This window comes from Dryas octopetala, chromosome 3 (genome assembly GCF_963921425.1).
Source record: "Dryas octopetala chromosome 3, drDryOcto1.1, whole genome shotgun sequence".
NCBI lineage: Eukaryota > Viridiplantae > Streptophyta > Magnoliopsida > Rosales > Rosaceae > Dryas > Dryas octopetala.
In genome coordinates this window covers 25103649-25122887 of record NC_141368.1, presented here as the reverse complement: position 1 = coordinate 25122887, position 19239 = coordinate 25103649, and the positions used below count along the sequence as shown (strand labels likewise).

The 19239-nt window shown below is 35.5% G+C and overlaps 2 protein-coding genes and 1 pseudogene across 2 annotated transcripts; 1 reads left to right on the top strand and 2 right to left on the bottom strand.

Moving 5' to 3' along the window:
- Window positions 1–3038: 3038 nt before the first annotated feature.
- On the bottom strand, window positions 3039–5240 carry LOC147292001 (putative disease resistance protein At3g14460). Its single transcript, XM_086236104.1, has one exon. The coding sequence runs from the start codon at window positions 5238–5240 to the stop codon at window positions 3039–3041; it is 2202 nt and encodes a 733-aa protein (XP_086092230.1).
- Window positions 5241–5247: 7 nt separating this feature from the next.
- LOC147292000 (putative disease resistance RPP13-like protein 1) lies at window positions 5248–7130 on the bottom strand (annotated as a pseudogene).
- A 4696-nt stretch (window positions 7131–11826) lies between these two features.
- LOC147291999 (uncharacterized) lies at window positions 11827–12552 on the top strand. The gene has a single exon (XM_086236103.1). It carries the CDS (start codon window positions 11827–11829, stop codon window positions 12550–12552), a length of 726 nt encoding a protein of 241 aa, XP_086092229.1.
- The last annotated feature ends 6687 nt before the right edge of the window (window positions 12553–19239 follow it).

Sequence of the window (19239 nt, the reverse complement as noted above, 5' to 3'; positions counted from 1 at the left end):
CTCGGTTTGGTTACGTCGAATTCCAGTGGCGGTTCGGTTTTTTCGGTCTACCGACCCAGCCCCATTCAATGCCATTAAAAAGTGGACCATGTTATCAAGGGCGGATCTACAAAGGAGCAACATGGCTCAATTGACCCCAGAGCTCAATTTTCTTTCTTTTAATATCACATTATTGACCTTATGAATGTTAGTTTGACCCTTAAAATTGGGGGCCAATGTGTTTGTAGAAATACCTCAAAGAGGCTACTGGTTTTATAAGAAGAAGAGTTTTGTCTTGATCAACATAAAGTTATGAGTCGACTGTGTTTGAAGTAGTAAACTCAGAATAGAACCATTACGGCTCAGGAACTTTAAGAATCTCGAGATCTTAATACCTTATACATTGTGAGCATTGTATCATTAGCTTTGTCATATCTTTCCCCCTCAAATTTATTGAGAGTTCCATCTAAAATTTGACAACCACAAATGGTTAAGTTGGGACTATTGAGAGCTTATAGTTTGTATTCCAAGGCTCTGAAGGCTAAATTTCTCATTAATTGATATGCTCAGTAGAATAAGAGAAGTAAGATATTTCTTCATCTTGCCTCTACGAGGAAACATTTATAGATCCGCCACTGCATGTCATGCTGTTTTTTATCTTTTTTGGTATGATGTTATCATGTCTATGAAGGGGTCATTTTATGCACGGACCCTCGCATTTAAACTTATCTATCATTAACCTTTTTTGTTTCATTCGGTCTGGTTTTCCTTTTTCAATAACTATTTGGTTTAATGGATGACATCTAGTCTCTCTTTGTTGGAGTAGGTTCTGAGTTTAAACTCGTGGACACCAAAACGTCATTCTACCAGTCCATCATTAGCCTAATCGATCGACCAAACAACTGTGTTTTGGCAAACTTCATAATGATTGGGTGACAATCGCAACTTTTTAACTGAATTATAATCAGAACTTAGTTGATTGATTTTTTGACTTCCTCTGAGTTTAACATTATTGGTTCCTCGCAATTTTAAAGTCTAATGATACTAGATGATCATATATTGCTTTCAGTCCAGTAGCTGTCTCAGGATAGTGCTAGCTAATTTTATATTCATGTAGAACTAACAGAACATCAATAACAAGAAAGAAGCCAAGTATTGCCCATCACAAGCACTACTCATGGAAACCAGTGAAACTATAGGTTCAAGAGTATCATAATACATCAAGCACTGCTCCAAAGCCCAACACCAGCTAAATATGCTAATTAGTGATTGTTAGACAACCCAATTAGTCTGGTCTTGATTAAAGCATTGCATATAGCCTGTTACTTTGATTTTGGCTTATCTTAGCTCTGTTTGTTTTTGGCCAAGGAAAATCTTAACTCTGTTTAATTTGTTATTTCATTCTTGTAACATCTTTAGATAGAATGCTTCAATCAAGGCACAGCTAAGGGGGATGCTTCAAAGATAAAGGTTGCCATATATGCCATTAATGAAGTCCAACAACAAATTCATCTTTTATGCAGAATATTTTGCAGAAATTTTTTTTAATACAATAGAGAAATATTAAATAATCAAATATCAATATACAAGAAATGTACATATATTATTGGCCAAAAAAAAAAAAAGAGGTAGATATATTAGTACATACATAAGTTGCCTCCAGTGATTGAGGAACACAGCCAAAGAAACAGAAACATACTTCTTTCTTCAAAAAGTGATGAAGTTATGATAGCTTATACAAGCAATTTATTCATAAAACTTGGACATATAAATGAGTACATGTGAATGTGCTTATATTTTATTTCATTTCATCTTCACCAATCAGAGGACTTCTCATCAGAAAATTGGACCTGCTGCAAGAATTTCTTCTGTCAGGTTGTTGTCCTTACCCTTACCAATCTTGTGATTTGTAAATACCTCAAAATTCTTCTTCAACAGACCACCCAGCTTAAGTAGTGTGTCTCTCTGTAGGCTTTCTTGTCTGGCCACTGCCAATGAAAATATTCACACACACACCTTGTTAATACAAATTACATTCCTGCAAAAATGTGAAGCAACTGACAGTGTTTATTGGATCCAGAATTTCTGAAGGATATTGTCTGCTCTCCCAAAATGCTCCAACATCGGACTTGATTACGCAACTGAACATCTAAAGAATAAAAATGAAGAAAGATTAACTTGGGTTTCGCAATGGGATTATCTATGACTATTTAATGATATTTATGACTATAATAGAGGGTCAAATTAGTAACTAGAAAATGATGGATGAAAATAAGACTAGGGGATTGGCTTTGGATGTGATCCACAATTAGTATTGATGTTAAAAGCCTTAGAAAGTCCTGCATAAAAGATTATTAGACAAAAGGGAAAAAAGAAAAATCCTTTGGAGTAATCTGACTTCAAAACAATTATTAATTACTGGGCCAAGAAACAAATATTTCATGCTGACCTTGGCTACACCTGAACTATCTAAGGAGAATAAGAACTAAGTTGCAGTGTCAGACCATGTTCTTTTCTTAGTATAATAGTAATCCAAAGATTGAAGATTTACAAGCTAGATAGTTATGAAGATGTATAATTAGTAGATGTTTTAGATTAGTTGTGGCATTATATGGAAGTACAGAGCAAGGAAATAGAAAAATATATAATGCCACAAATTTACCAATAACTTATAGTAATGTGGTTATTATTATTATTGACAGTGAAATTATTATTAAGCAGATTGAAACTTTTATGACAACCTCGCTCAGAAGTCAGAACTAAGTCAATTAATAATGCAATATAATCTTGTAAATTAACATAGACAAAAAAAAAATCTTGTAAATTAACAGAGCATCTTTCTTTCAGTGAAAACAATTGTGATTTTTCTTTGCGAAATAGAAATATTACCAAATGTGTCCAGCATAATCTGAATTGGGTCCTAATCTTCGAGCATTTTACTGTCCTTTAGCTGCATGTGAAATATAGCAAGACACAATTATGACAAAAGTTATAAATAGGTAATACATAGAGAAAGCAAATAAAGATTTTGATTTTCTCTCAAAATACCTGAAGATGAGTCAGATTTGGGGTCCAATTCGTATGTACGGGATGTGTGCTATTTTGGACCAGTATTGTGCTTTGTATCTCTTTTTTAGCAACGGACAGTCCTCGATAGAAAGTTGTGTAAGTGAAAGAGGCAGACTCTCCTCTGGAATGGATGCTAGCTTTGGACAATCATTGATTTGAAGAGATTCAAGAGAGGTGAGGGATTGAAGGCCGTTTCTGGATAGGCGTCTCATATTTGGGAAATCCCAAATCCCAAGTTTAATGAGAGATTTAGGGAGCAGCATACCCTCTGGTGGAAAGGACACCAGATCTTCATCTACACTGGCGATCCACAACTCTTTCAGAGAGGTGAGTCTGTTCAACTGCAACCCCCACTCCGAGAGTGGCTTACAACTCTTGGGGAAACCCTCTTCATCGTAACCAATTGCCAAATACTGAAGAGAGGTGAGGTTGTGATTATCCATGCCGTTTGGGAGAGCTTCCAATTTATCGCTTCCGTAGATAAATATATGTGTCAGATTGGAGGCTCTTGTTGGCAACCCTCCTCTCGGGAAGGAAACAAGACTTCCACATCGCACAACAAATAAACTTTCCAAATTGGAGAGGTGGCATAGGCCCTCCGGTAAGGATTTCAGATTTGCACAATTTTCTATATTAATTCTTTCAAGACAAGTGTCATCATGGAACCTATTGCTTATCGAATCCAGTTGTTCACAATCCCATATGCGAAGGTTTTTAAGCGTCCGGGGTAGTTGGCATCTGAATGAAAAGGACATGAGAGATGGACATTTCTCTATCTCCAAATGCTCAAGACAAGATTCCTCCCCCAAATATGAAGAAGCAGGAAAAGATGCAGAATCCTCAACCTCCTCCCCCACTAATAATTTCAAATTTTTGCATTTACTTATCTTTAACATTCTTAAACCTGGGGGTACCTGATATCTTGCAAAATACATCAGAGAATTGCACTGCCTGATCTCTATAGATTCAATAGAAGGTGGCAAACAAGCTTCTGAAAAAGAAACGAGACTTGGGCATCTAATTATCCAGAGAAATCGAAGTGATGTCAGGTGATGAAATTGAAGGAGTTGACAGTTCCTTTCAATGTACAAACTACCAAGAGAAAGCATGTGTTGCATTAATCTATCCTCAATCTCCCATGAAGATAGTTCCTCACTACTAGTAATCACCAAATCTTTAACATTGCTTAATCCTCCCATGAATCCCTCAGTTTCAAGTGTCAACTTTGAAATATTTGAAAGATCAAGATACTCCAGTAATTCAAAGTCATTCTCACTTCTAAACACCACCCCTTTGCAATTTTGGACCTTTAATTCACAGAGTTGTTTATAGCCGGCAATTGCAACCTCCAATTGGTCACATTCATGAATCTTAAGCATTGCTAATGAATCAAGGTTTTCGGGTAACCTACCCTCCAATTTTGGACATCCTTTGATGGAAAGAATTTTCAAGCAAGGGAAAACTCCAATTCTTTGATCCCCTTTGAAAGGAAACCAGTCCTTCCATTGTTGCATATACTCAAATTTAAGGGTCTCCAATAATGGAAAACACAGGCTGGCCTGTCCATAAAATTCATCACCTACACTTTCCACCCCAGACATTTCTCTTATAAAAAGTTCTCTAAGAGAAGGCAATTGTCCAAGTGGTGGCAAAAATCGACAATTATTACAATTCTCTAACCTTACAAGCACCATATTAGAGAATACAGGATCTCCAATCCATTTTGAAAGCTGAAAACCACGATAACCCTTGATGGTGAGCTCTTTGAGTTTTTTATGAGGTTTTAACAAGTCAAGCACCACTGCTTCTTTTTCTCTTGTCTCACTCCATTCCAGTTGCAATGCATGAAGCCCTTCCTTGCTAATTAAGTATGCTTGCCTTCCATCCTCCGGATCAATCACATTCTCCAAGTTTGAGAGGCGCAATGTCCCTCGAAGAAGCAATAGGGGCCCTATCTCTCTTACCCGTGACACACTGCATTTCCCCACAACAAAATTTGGCAATGTTTGCAGATTAGTCAACTGACTGAGTTGCAGAGGCATTCCTTCCAGCAAAGGCACATATGAATTGTTGAGATGACGTAAATTAGTCAAATTCCTCATGTTTGCAGGCAGTGCCTTCAGTTTAGAACAATTTTCTAGTATCAATGTCTGCAAGTTATAAAGGGTGCTTATTGATTCAGGAAAACTCATTATTAATGTATGAGAAAGATCAAGGTACCGTAGATGCTTCAATTTACCGATTGAGTTCGGCAACTCATTTATTTGATATCCATTCAAAGAGAGCCCTCTTAAGTATTGCAGGTTCAGCAATAAATCAAGAGTAACCCTACTAGTCAAATAATTACGCGGATTATACAAAAGTGTAAGTGGAAGAAAAGTACGCAAATGTTTGACTTCAGATAATGCTTGAAATCTTTTGACCCCGTCATAGTGACCAGAAATGTAAGACAAGTGACGAGTCTTTGAAGAGCATCTACTATCTGGTTTGTCCTCCAATCTAAAACATGTTTCTCCTGCAGCCCACCGTGCCAAATCACTAACAAGGCCATGCATCACATATAGTGAACTGTTTTTGCTTGATTTTTTAAATAATGACCTTGACAATAGTTCCCCAAAATAGTCACCACCTATATCTTCCATTTGTTTTCTTCCTTCTGGCTGCTGAAGCAAACCCTCTGCCATCCATAGAAGGATCAACTGATTCTCCCCAAATTCATAGTCATTTGGAAGTATTGAACAATAGGAAAAGCACCTCTTCAAGTTTGAAGAGAGATAGTGATAGCTCAATTTTAATACTGGAAGTATATTACTCTGATCTAATAGACTCCATAATTTGCTGCTCAATATTTCTTCCCATTTCTCAGTTTCTTCACAACGTAAAAGACCACCAAGAGTCATTGCTGCCAAAGGCAACCCATTGCATTTTGCAGTGATTTTGTGCTGAAGTAGCTCAAAATTTGGTGGTCTGCCAACATTCAAGAATGCATGTTTCTCGAATACTTTCAAGCAATCATCATTGGATAGAGTCTCCAAATTATAAATTTCAGTGGCTCCCATCATTTTTGCAACTTTTGCATCACGTGTAGTCACAATTATCTTACTTCCTGGTGCTCCAACACGAAAGGGGGACTGCAGTTTTGTCCACATGCCATAGTCACATGTGCTCCAAACATCATCTAAGACAATTAAGAATTTCTTAGCTATTAACTCCTTACTCAGATTGTCCTGAACCTTATTGAATTCCTCTATAGCACAATGCTGGGATGTGATTGATTCAAGAATAGTCTTTGTCACTTTTACAATGTTGAAGTCATCAGACACAGATACCCATACTATTGGGTTAAATTGCTCCACTGCAGCATCATTGAAGACATGTCCTGCAAGTGTTGTCTTTCCGAGTCCTGGCATACCAACAATGGCAATTACATGAAAATTGTTGGTACAATTAGGCTCATCTCGTGACAACAACTGAATAATCTGCCTCTTGTCTTCATCCCTTCCAATCACGGGTCCATCTGGTTGCGACGAACTGGGTTGGAGTGCCAATTTCCGTGCCTTAGTAGAGCTGGAAACTTCAATATATTTTAAACCGAGCTTGTCTTTTCGTTCAGATATTTCTTGTAATCGACCAACAATACCATCGATTTCGGAGTTCATGTTAAAGCAGAATTGAACTTTAGGAAAGAGGTCTCGTACCTTACTTGTGCCACCCTGACTTTGCTCATTGACTTTGCGTCGTAACATCTCATAAGAAAACTTGTCCAATACGTCATCAACGTCAAAAGCCAAGTCCTTGAGATCATCCAGCCACAGCTCCACAGCCTTGCTCGTTAGTTGCTTCTCCTCCGCATCATACAACACAGCTCCAATTGAAGACAATGTTTCCCTCCATTTCTCAAGCTTTTTGCCAACGCCCTTTAAGCGTCCAAAGTAGCTCAGAATCTCCTGAGGCGCCAACCTGTCGAGCAGCACCTGAATGAATGCCGCAAGAAAGATCTCTCCCACTACCATAGTTTCTTTTTTGTCCAAAGAAATCGTAAGAGTGTTTGAGAAAATCAAAGTAAAGAGTTGTTCTGTGAAAGCTTGAGCTATATCAAGACTCATTAGTCATATACTATTCTTTATACTTTTTTCTATTGCTACTTGCTGGGTCAGCCTTGGAGGCGAGAGTTAGTCACCGCTTGTTCCACTTGCGACCTCATTAGTCATGATTGGGGGTTTCCTTGAAGTTTCTCTTTTAATGTGTCATGATTTGACAGGGGAGCTGACCATTTTATGACAGGAGAGTTTTCTAACACAAATTTCAATTTTTGTTTTTGTATTTATTTGTTAAAACAATTGCAACTCACAAAATTTTTAAGATTTGAATTTTAAGTTTAGGATTTCTTTAAATTTTTGTTTAAAAATCAAATAAAAGATGACATATATGATTTTTGATCATTATTGAGTAAATTCACTAGTTTAAACAAATTATTATGAAATTGCAAAAACCAAATGTGAAATTTTAAAACTATATAGACCAAATTTGTTTTTGGGGTAAAATACTGAGACTAAAATCTTTTTATTTTTATTTTATAATTAATAATTCATTTATCCCGGCAAATAAAAATAATAACTCATTTAAAAGGAAAGCAAAGCAGCTGCCAACTAATAAGACATTGGGTCACAAGGGTGTCATACAGTGGTGAGAAAATGAGACCTTAACAAACAGCTTCAAACACAAAACTTACAGGATATTGATCATCATCTATAATCTTAAGCTTGATTTTTCATGGGTTAAATACAAAAATAGTTCATGAACTTTTCACTGATTATCGATTTGGTCTATTAACCATAAAACGTGTCAATTTTTCCTGAATTTTTCAAGTTGTACCAAAACAGTACAAATGTTAACTTCTATCTGAAAATTAACGGAATTGGTTACATAAAAATGTGATGAATGGACTAAAATGTCTCTGAAAGTGTGGTCACTTGCTATGCACATGACCAGTTTCCATTAAATTTTTCGATAAAAGTTAATATTTGTACTACTTTGGTATAATTTGAAAGTTCGTGGACCAAATTGACACTTTTTATACTTAGTGAACTAAATTAAGATGTACAGTAAAGTTTATGGACCATTTTTTATTTTAACTCATTTTTCATTATAGAACATTAGGAACCCTGCCATAGCTTTATACCGGTTCAAGGACCATGACTTGTATTTTCGTGGGGTCATGATTTTTGCCATTAATTTTATAGTTCGTAATTTTAAACCTCTTAATCACTAAAAAAATTTGTCTAAATCCACACCCTTCTAAAAACTCTCTTATAACCAAAGTGTTAAATTTTGATTTTTAGGGGTATGAAAATTTTAACACCATATTAAACATATTTCAAAAAATTTCGGCTTGAGTCAGGGAGGCAGCGACCAGAGGGAGAGATAGGAGGAAAAGGAGAGCCGGCCTCGTCGCTTGTCGTTGCCGGGGAGAGATAAGAGAGAAGGAAGAGATCGGCGCGGGGAGAGAAGAGATCGGCGTGCGGAGGAAAGAGAGGGAGATCGGGGAAGGAGAGGGAGAGGGAGGAGAGAGAAGAGATTAGAGAGGGAATGATCGATCTCAGGTAATGACTGACTGAGGAAAGGTGTTGTTTCATGAGAGTGGCAAGAGTGAAGCAACAGGCAGCGTCGGCAAAGACGGCGACGAGCTACATCTAGTCAAATGGCAGTGCTCACTTCCGAAGAATAATTCCACCCTTCTAATGCATGGCCCTCTTCACTTTAGCCTTTCAATTAACTTTTTCTAATTGCCACGTTTTCATTTCTGAGAATAGCCCTTGGGCCCACTTTGGACTATTGAAGTAACTTGTGCATTGGATTTGGATAAGCTTTTCCCTCCATAAGCTTGGTCCAATACAAGATGTACTAGTGTCTGTTGTACACTTGTACTACTAATACTAGCAAAGATTTTTAAGAGTTTTATTTTTTCTACTTGTTTTTTGTGACTTGTGAGCAAGATATTAAATTTCGAAATTTTCTTCGCCGAAAATTTTGATTTTTAGGGGTATAGAAATTTTAACACCATATTAAACATATTTCGAAAAATTTCCTGCAAAGCAAAAAAAGAAAAAAGAACAAAAAAAAAATATTTAGGATTGATTGGGGTTTAGGGCCTTTGGGCAATTGGAAAGAAAAAAAAAATGTTTGGAGTTTTATTTGACCATTTAGGGATTTCATTTAGTTGTTTTTAAATCCAATACATTTTTATATAAAAAAATAATTAAAAATATCCTAAAAGGCCTAAACTTTAATATCTTATACCATATCCTAAATAATATAGAGTATATATTATAGAATATATAAGGTTTAGTGTATAGATTATAGAGTATAAAGAATATTAGGGTATATAAAGTATATAGAGTTTAGTATTAAAATTCAGCCTATAGATTATAGATTTATAGAGTACAAAGAATATACTAATTTCATTTATTCATTATATTAATTTTATTTAATAGTATTTGTCTCCAACGTGCATTATATTCATCTTATATCACATGAAACCTACTATATAATTTAATTTATTTAATGTTTTTTTTATCAATAGAGTAGATAATATATTAAAAAGTTAATGATTATAACACCCAATTTTGGGCTTGCGCTTCCTCTGCAGCCCTAGTGGTTTTTCTACTTTCTACTTTGGCCCAGTTTCCTCTTTGCCTGCCCATTTAATTTTCTTCCGGTCCACTGTTTTTTTTCAAATGCCATTTTTACCCTTATTGTTATAAATTGTTATATTTGAATGTCGCGCGATGATGTTGCTCTGTGTCTCTGCTCGTAAAACTGAGCTTGGTTTACTCGATCGATCAAGCTTTGTCTAGTCGATCTGGTATGGTTTTTGTCTCTCTCTCTCTCTCTCTGTCTCTCTTTATCTCTCTCTTTCTCTCTCTCGGTTTGTGCTTCATCTGGTATGGGTTTTGTATTGTTGTTTGATTTCAATTTCTGTATTTTTGGAATTTTAGATTGATTGATTGAAGATTTTCGATTCAGAATCTGTTTGTTTTTGGCTCTCTGTCTCTCGGTTTGTGCTTCATCTGGTATGGTTTTTGTATTGTTCTTTGATTTCGATTTTTGTATGTTTGGAATTTTACATCGATTGAAGATTTTTACATTCAGAATCTATTTGTTTTTTGTTTTGATTAATGATTTTAGGGTGTGGCTTTTGTTTTATTTTTTCATTGTGATTGTTGTTGTTATTAGAATTGGTACTGTTTGAATTGTTATTGTTATTGTTACTGCATGTTCGTAACTTTTTAGTTTTGCTTATTTTTTTTGCTTTGTTAGGTATCATGGATTCAAATTTTGTTGCGAGGGTTATTTACTGTTCTCAGACTGTGGTTTTGCCACTGTCTGTTAGTTGGAGTTTTGTGGTTTGTGCAATTTGATTTGCACAAAGTTTAGTATGTTGAAGAGTGGTTCATTTGTGTTGAAATATGTTCTTGGTGGTCAATTCGGATGTGTATTGGCAGATGATCAGGACTTGAAGATGTTGTTTACGTGTTTGTCATTATTCAATGCACAAATAGTTGATATTTTTGTTACTGACAGTGGTTCTAGTAGCAATTCTGTGTGTTCTGCTAATAGTGGTGGGATTTCAACAAGTGTTTCAGCAATTGTTGAAAATGATTATCTAGGGTGTTATAAGGCTGAGGCGGAGAAGGTTTATTTGACCAAGGCTTGGGAAGGGTATATTGAAGGTGTTGGTCAAAGATTTGAAGGTGGTGTGATCGAGTTTAGGGAGAAGTTGTGCAAGTATGCTATTGAGATGAGTTTTAAGTTTGTGTATATTAAAAATGAAAAAACTCGTGTGTATGCTAAGTGCTTTAAGAAGCTTTCTGATGGTTGTCATTGACATGTAAAGGCGTATCTTTGTAGAGTCAATGGTTCTTTTTACATTAGGAATTTGGATAATGTTCACACATGTCGTGGTGTGATTCGGGAAACAAAGTCTGAAAGATTGGTTTCTCGTGTTGTGAAAAGTATTGTCATTGATGATATTAGGTCTAATCCTGGGAAAAGGCCAATTGATATTGTGAAAGACATTAAAAATAGCTATGGTTTAGATGTGTCATACCGTATTGCCTGGTATGCTAAATAGTTGGCAAAAGATGTTTACGGTGATGACAAGGAGTCGTACAAGCAGCTTGTTTAGTATTTGAAATCTTTGGTATTGAGTAATGATGGTACTGATGCGAAATTGCAAGTGGATGGTGAGACACAACGTTTTCAGAAGCTCTTTATCTGTTTTGGTGCTTGCAAGAAGGGATTCATGGCATGTAGGCCGATGCTTTTTCTTGATGGTACTTTTTTGAAAAACAAGTTCAAGGGCCAATTGCTTGCTACTACTGGAAAGAACGGAAATGAAGGTAATTTATTTGCTTTTAATGTGATTGTATTTTTTGAATTTGGTTTGTTTTCATTTTGATTTGAAGTGTTAAAACTGTCTGATTTAATTGCTACTGTCAATTAGTAGCTTTTTTATAATGCTTTGTTTTTGCAGGTTTCTATCCTCTTGCCTTTAAAATTGTGGATTCGGAGACTGAAGATAATTGGACGTGGTTCATGGAAAGGTTGGCTGATGTTTTGGTTCCTCAAAAGCGGACAGTTACTTTCATTACTGATCGGAATGCTGGTCTCATCAACGCTATTGCTACTGTTTTTCCGGGTTAGCCTCACAGTTTTTGTTTTCAGCGTTTGAAACGTAACCTTGCAAATAGGTATCCGACAACACACAATAAGTATATGCGTGAGAGGGTTTTATATTTGTTCATGTGTTGTGCTTATGCACATACTGAGGAGGCATTTAACTTATCTGCTGGGAAGCTGGAGGCAGAAGGTGGTCGTCCTGTTATTGACTTTTTGGCAGAAGCACCATATGAAAAATGGTCTAATGCGTTTTTTAAAGGTAACAGGTATGGGGAAATGTGCAACAATGTGTCCGAGTCATTTAATTTTTGGATTTTGGAGCTGAGGTCCCTCCCCATTTTAGATATGATTGAAGGCATTAGAACCAAAGTGATGGAGAATATGGCAAATCGAAAAATAGAGGCAGAATCGTGGTCTACTAAGCTTTGTCCTAATTTGGAACTGAAGTTGAGAGAGAGATCCAAAGTTGGTTTGCACTGGAAGGTGATTCGATCTTCATCTCATGTCTACCAAGTTGAAGGAAAGGTGACTGTGTGTGTAGATTTGGAAAAGAAGCTTTGTTCATGCCATGAGTGGCGTGTTTCAGGTTTCCCTTGTGCTCATGCTTTTGCTGCCATTCAGAGACATGGAGCTTCAATGTACAGTTTCATTGACAGTTATTTCAAGATGGAGTCTTTTAAGGGTTCTTATGAGTTTCCAATTTTTCTGGTTCCAAATATTGCTCAAGCATTATATGATTTTAGTCAAGATGCTATGATAGTTCAGCCTCCTATTACTAAAGACCTTGTGGTAGGCCAAAGACAAACAGGTCGAAGTCTATAGGTGAAGAAGCTGCTCTTGCTAGAAAGTGTAGTCGTTGCGGAAAACCTGATGGTCATAACCGGAAGACATGTAGAGAGCCAATTTAGTTTTATGGTTGCTCTAGGTTTTAGTAATAATGGTACTGCCTAACAGTTTATTGGTTTATAGGTTTTAAACAATTGAGGAAATTTTAATAGGAGCCCATTTGTAAATGATATTTTGGATAGATATTTTTTGTTACTGTTGCATAGTAACATTTTGTTACTATGTTGTTTTGGCTTTTGGAAATGATATTTTTTCATCTCTTAATTTTTGTTTATGTTATTCTTATGATTTTAAATTGCTGTGCTTGTTTTAATATGGTGGTTTGTGAAGTCAATGCATGTTTTGTGCTTCCCTTGTTACTGTTTTAATCACGTTATTTGTTACTGCCTGGCAGTTACAATCACATATTGTTCCATTGTGTGGCAGTGTCAACCTGTTAAGTATTTTAAAATTCAATATAAAAAAGACAAAAGAGTTCAACATAGAAATAAAATTCTACAATATGTTTAAAACAAAAATACATAAACTTGAATTTTAAAACATAAAAAAGTAATAGGTAAAGTCTTTCTTCGGCACAGCACAGAGTGTGATCAGTCCTTGTTCTAGATTTTCTTGAAGGATTGAAGTTGCTGTGAAGTCCAGCTTTGTTCATGGTTAATGAACCTTTCAATTATATTTGCTTTGAACTTTTGAATGTCTTTTTTTGTGATTTTGTTGTTATTCAGTTCTTCTTTTGAAACTTTGTCCATATAATACATGACAAAGACCCCACAATCCAATCTGCAAATTATAAAATTGAATGGCATCAGTTTAAGATTATTTTTTTAATAATTTTGTTGAAATTGATCTATATGCATATGGTAGACGACTTACGATGTCTCTGACTGCTGTGGACAAATTTTAGATTAGTGAAGTTCGTAGTCATTGCTGAAGTCTTTCAACCATCTGAGTGTTGCTTCATTGTCATCTGTGAGCTCAACTTCAGTGAATTTGAGCTCTCTTGCAGTGCTTCTTTTGTTTAGCTTTCTTCTTATTCTTGATTTTAGAATACCATCCGCTACTTCCTGAATGACATAGATCCAGCTGTCCACGCGCGCTTTTTTCATTTTAAAGTACATTGTTCTTAAAAATTTAAACACATTTCATATCAATCTTTAAGTACATAAAATTTAGTTTTATGAAATTTAAACACATTTCATACCAGTCTTTGAGCTTTTTTGTAGCATATATCCATCTCAATCCTTCTTTGCTTCAGGGGGTTGAAGTGAAGCCAATTTGCCGCATCCTTGTCCATCACAAGTAGTGTGTGATGAAAAGCTTCATAAGTGACCATTAGGATGAATATCTTGTCCGACTTCCCCAAGCAATTAAGGAGAGGTTCAAAAAGGAATTGTTCTATCCCCAACTGATCATCTTCTGCATCCTTAATCTGTTATTGAATTGCCACTGACTGTCAGTAACAATGATGAAGTCTTGGTTAATTTTGAGTAATGAAGTTTTAAATGAACTTACTGAAGCAAAGGTTGTGAGGAATGTTGACTTTGCAGGTGTTTCAGATTCTATTATGTCCATTTCCTCTTGCAGTAGTTCTCTAAATGCATCAATCACCTGGTATGCAAGATTTAAACAATGTTAAGTAGTTTACAATAATTTTTACTCTTTAAATTAATTTGAGTTTGCGTAGAAATTGGTCTTACATTATTTGCCACTGTATTGTCCATGATCAAGTTTAAAACATCTTGCCTAGAGATTGCACTGATTCCACCTTCTCATTTTTGCCATAGTAAGGTGCTGCATAAACAGTATATTGTAGTCAATGTGTGTCAGTAGCTTAATCTATTGTTACTGTCTGGCAGTGGCAATCAGGTGTTTTAAAATTCAACATAAAAATGAAATAGTACCTGTGTGGGGCATTTGTCCAAAATTCAATTAGGAGTTGTTGAATTCTTTCATTCAATAATTTGAAGACTCGATACTTTGACCACTTTATGTTTTCAAGATTTGGTCTTTTTGTTGCTTGTATCACTTTTAAGTCTATATCACCTTCTTGGGTCAGGTCATCATCTTCTTGGGTCAGGTCCAGGTGCAAATCAAAGTTTGGTTGTTCACTTTTTCCTTTGCCTTTTTCAGCTCTTGTCTTTATCTTTCTTGTTTTGGGTGGCAATTCTGGTACGTCTTTTCTTGCAGCTTTCTTCTTCTTCCTTGGTTCAAAGTTGTATTCATATATATCATCAACCTTCCTAAATCTATCTTCTCTCTCCTTAACCTTCCCATTATTGAGTATTGTACAATTGCAAGGCAGGGAGAAGACTGTTCAGGTTGATGCTCTGCAGGTTGATTGGGAGTTAATTCAACTGAGGCAGCATTCTCAAAGGCAAAAGATGGTGAAGGCTCATGTTGATGCTCAGAAGACTCTTCAGCTGTATGCCCTTGTTGAGGAGTCCTTGCAGCTTGAGGCTCATGTTGATGCTCAAAAGAATCTTCAGCTGGATGCTCTCCTTCCATTTGCTCGTCTCTTTCAAGTGAGACAAGTGGGCCTGACCTTTGTGTTTGGCACTCAATGTTCCCACTGTTATCCAACTTCTCAATCATCTCTTTCTGTCTTGAAGTTTTTTCTTTCAGCTTCTCAATCTCTTCAAAGAGTGATTTTGTTTTGGCCTCTTGGACTTGTTGTTCCTCTATATCACTTTTTCTCTTTTCTTTCTCTTCATTGAGCAATTGCTTAACTTTGTTGTTCATCATTTTCAATTTCTTATTTTCTTGGCTCAGTTCATAATTGTCACTCTTGAGTTTCTCAATTTCGTCCTTTGCAGTGAGAACCATTTGCCAATAACTAGCATTTTTCTCATTAAGTATGGCATTGTAAGTGGTGAGTTGTTTAATCAATTTTTTGTCTGTGACTTCATCTTCATATTTATTGTGATCTTCATCTTCATCTTCATTTACCACTAATGTCTTTAATTCTTTTATGACTTCTCCATAGATGTTATGGAATTCTTCCATGTCCTTCTTATCCTCTCTACTGATTTGCTCACTTTCAAAGCGGTCTAACTGCATGCATAAAAGAAAATGTTAGTGTTTGCCATATTGTTACTTTGATAAAGTGGCATTTTATTACAAACGGAAATGAGAAATTCCAGTTGTTACTATCTGGAAGTAACAATTAGAATCCTACATATTTGACAGTAGGAAATAGGCACACCAATATGAGAAATTCCAGTTGTTACTATCTGGAAGTAACAATTAGAATCCTACATATTTAACAGTAGGAAATAGGCACACCAATATGAGAAATTCCAATTGTTACTACTTGGAAGTAACAATTAGAATCCCACATTTTTGACAGTAGGAAATAGGCACACCAATATGAGAAATTCCAATTGTTACTACCTGTAAGTAACAATTAGAATCCCACATTTTTGCTACTGTTTGGTTGCTCATAAAAGACACAAAATAAAAGGAAGTATGACATATACATAACAATTAAGAAATATGCATAGGCAGTGGCAATTTCTGGTTTTCTGGTGTTTGTTATTGTCTAATAGTGGCAACTTATACAACAAACATGCACAATAAATATGCAGTGGCGTTTTGTTATTATTTTTGAATTCTTACTCAAGCTTCGAGTGATGGTTCTACTTCCATTTCCTTCTCTTTGTCTTTTTTATCTAACCAATCTTGGAGTGTCGGTTGTGGATCTTTATCTTCTTCTGATTCTTATGTGTCTCCTAGCCAACATGTTTCCTCATTAGTTGGTTTCTCCCCTCTTTCTTCATCATCAAACATGTTCTTCATAATTTAAAGTGAAGATTGTTAGTATTTTGGTTTTGAAAATAGTTACTAGTATAAAGTAACTATGTTTTGTTTTGCTTTTTTACCTCAAAGTCTTCAAGTCTATAATGTTTCAACTTGAGATTGAGATCATCCAGATCCCATTTGACTATGCCAGGAGTTTTCTCCTCTCTGCCCTTGATTGGATTAATCATGTTTGTCTTTTTGCATATCCAATACTGGAATTCATCAAAGAGAAAAATCGTACAAAAATGGTTAAACAAAGTGACTAAAACAATACATTCATATTTAATGAATTCAGTTTAGTGCTTACCAGTATGGCAACAACACAACCAGCCATTGATTTACTGTCTTTGCACAATGATTTGTGCAAGTAATCATGCACTCTCTTTACCCATGCTTTATGTACCATTCCATCCAAGTCTTTAGCATGCTTGACCAAGTCCCAAGCAAGGTGGTATCCAGAGTTTGGGAATAGGAAAGTAGCCAACAGGTACAAAATTACAGACGTACAACATCGTCACTGTTGTCTTTCAGTCTTCTCTTCCTTGAAGTTTTCTGATTCCCTGCTGATGTCTGAGGTTGTTTTCTTTCCTCTACTGCTTTATAGAGAGCATTTTGCACTGAGGTTCTATTTATCCTTTGTTCATCATCCTTAAAGTGATCTGTAATGAACTTGAATTTCTTGAAACCTTTTTTTTGTTAAGAGAACTTCATTTCCCAATTCTGGCAGCCCAAATAAATCAGCAATGTCACTTGTTGTAAGTTCTATTTCCTTCTTACCAAAATAGAACTTCTCTGTTTCCTTGTTGTATGCTTGGATGAAGAATCCAACACCGTCATTTGATTTTACAAGGTTGCTTCCCATCATTTCATTGCGAAATGCATTTATAAGTGGCCAAAAAGGTGTTTTCTGTAGCTTCTCGTATGCCTTGGCAGTCAGGTCATCTTTAATTTTGTCCATAGTACTTTGGAATGCAACCATGTTGCACCTGTACTGAATTTTTCCGGACTGTTTTGGTATAATCCTTTTTTCTTTTGCACTTGTTATTGCCTTTTTTGTGGCCATTTTCTTTGAATCCTGCAATATGGTTGCACAAAAGCAGATAGTTACTGTCAAACGTGAGATTCTAATTGTTACTACCAGCCAGTAACAATTAGACTCCCACATATTTGTCATTGGAAAATCTGCATAGGCAGTGCCAATATCTAATTTGTGAGATTCTAATTGTTACTACCAGCCAGTAATAATTAGAATCCCACGTATTTGGCTACCTTTAACAAGCCCACTTCCTCCACTTTTCAGTCCTAAGAATCCTCACTCTTTTTCCTCAGTAACAATTCAAATGCAACACTGTTTTTAAGTCTAACCCAATGCCCAAGTCTCCAATTCAAAGAAAATGTGCAATACATAGGCAGTGGCAATACATAGGCAGTTGACATATTTAATTTGTGAGATTCCAATTGTTATTACCAAGCCAGTAACAATTAGAATTCCACGTATTTGTTATTGGAAAATCTGCATAGGCAGTGCCAATATCTAATTTGTAAGATTCTAATTACTACCAGCCAGTAAAAATTAGAATCTCACAAATTAGTTATTAATCTATATCAATTAGACGACTACCAGACAATGACAATTTATTACCAAGCAACCCAATAGTACATTGGGGAATATTACATAAACATAGGCAATTTAACCAGACAATGACATATATTACCAAGCAACCCAATAGTACCTGGTAGTCAGTAGCTTCTTCTTCTTCTTCAATGTTTTATTGAGGTAGCTTCTTCTTCTTCTTCTTAGACAATGTTGGTCAGTAGTTATTAGGGTTTCCTTTATCTCTGCTCGGATCTCTTTTCGAGAATGGGTTTGGAAAACCATTAAAAAGCAACCGTTTAGTAAATATCGAAATGGGTTTATGGCTATTAGTAGATATTGACAATACTGTATTTCATTGAAATGGGTCTAGGTTTTTCGTTGAAAATTGCTTTTGGTACTCAGTTCAATATATAATGTTTTGTAGAAGAAATTGTACCTGGAAGTCAGTAGCTATTGAGGTAGAAATTGGGTGTCGCTTCTTCTTCTTCCTCGATAATGATGGTCAGTAGCTACCAGGTTTTGTTTCTCTTTGCTTGAATCTCTTGTTCAGAATAGGTCTGTGGTTTTTTATTCTTCAAGGCAATCGAAGACGGTTTTTGTTCTTGGTATTTTTGATTCTAGAAGCCTCTTTGATTCGTTATTTTTTTATAATCATCTGCTAATACGATTTACAGAGGTTTTAAGAGGTTAATTACAGTTATGGCAATTAACAAATAGTTAAAGGAACCGATGGCAGGGCCCGTGATTTTGTTGCTTTTTAATAGTTTTTGTTGCGAGTCTTCCGAACCATTTTAAAAGTGGGCCGCGTTAGTACCGCATTTTTTCAACTGGGCCGCACACTCACTGTTATTTTATAATTGGGCTTTAAAAAAAAACCTTATATTAAATAAACATATAATAAAATTTCATTTAAAATTTCCGTATTTTGATAATAATTTCCGTCGTTTTTATCTAATTTTTGTCAAAATTTTAAATTCTTCGAAATTTCCGTCGAAATTGAAATCCAAAATTTTACTCCTTGCTCATAACCCCTTATAACTTATAATACGCGCACTGACGCGCGCTAACGTCACTATAACTGAATTTTATTGTAATTGAATTTTTTTTTATATAATACTATAACTGAATTTTGCTGAAACTGAACTTTTTGATAAAACTCAATATTTACTGAAATTGAAAATAGAATATTCCCTCAAAATGAAATATTCAAATTGTAACTAAACTGAAAAAATAACACCGCAAAATATAATTTAATTACACTTAAAACG

What these genes read in the sequence shown, in the direction of transcription:
- LOC147292001 (XM_086236104.1), bottom strand. Translation starts at nt 5,240, where the DNA reads ATGAGTTTTCCTGAATCAATAAGCACCCTTTATAACTTGCAGACATTG.
- LOC147291999 (XM_086236103.1), top strand. Translation starts at nt 11,827, where the DNA reads ATGCGTGAGAGGGTTTTATATTTGTTCATGTGTTGTGCTTATGCACAT.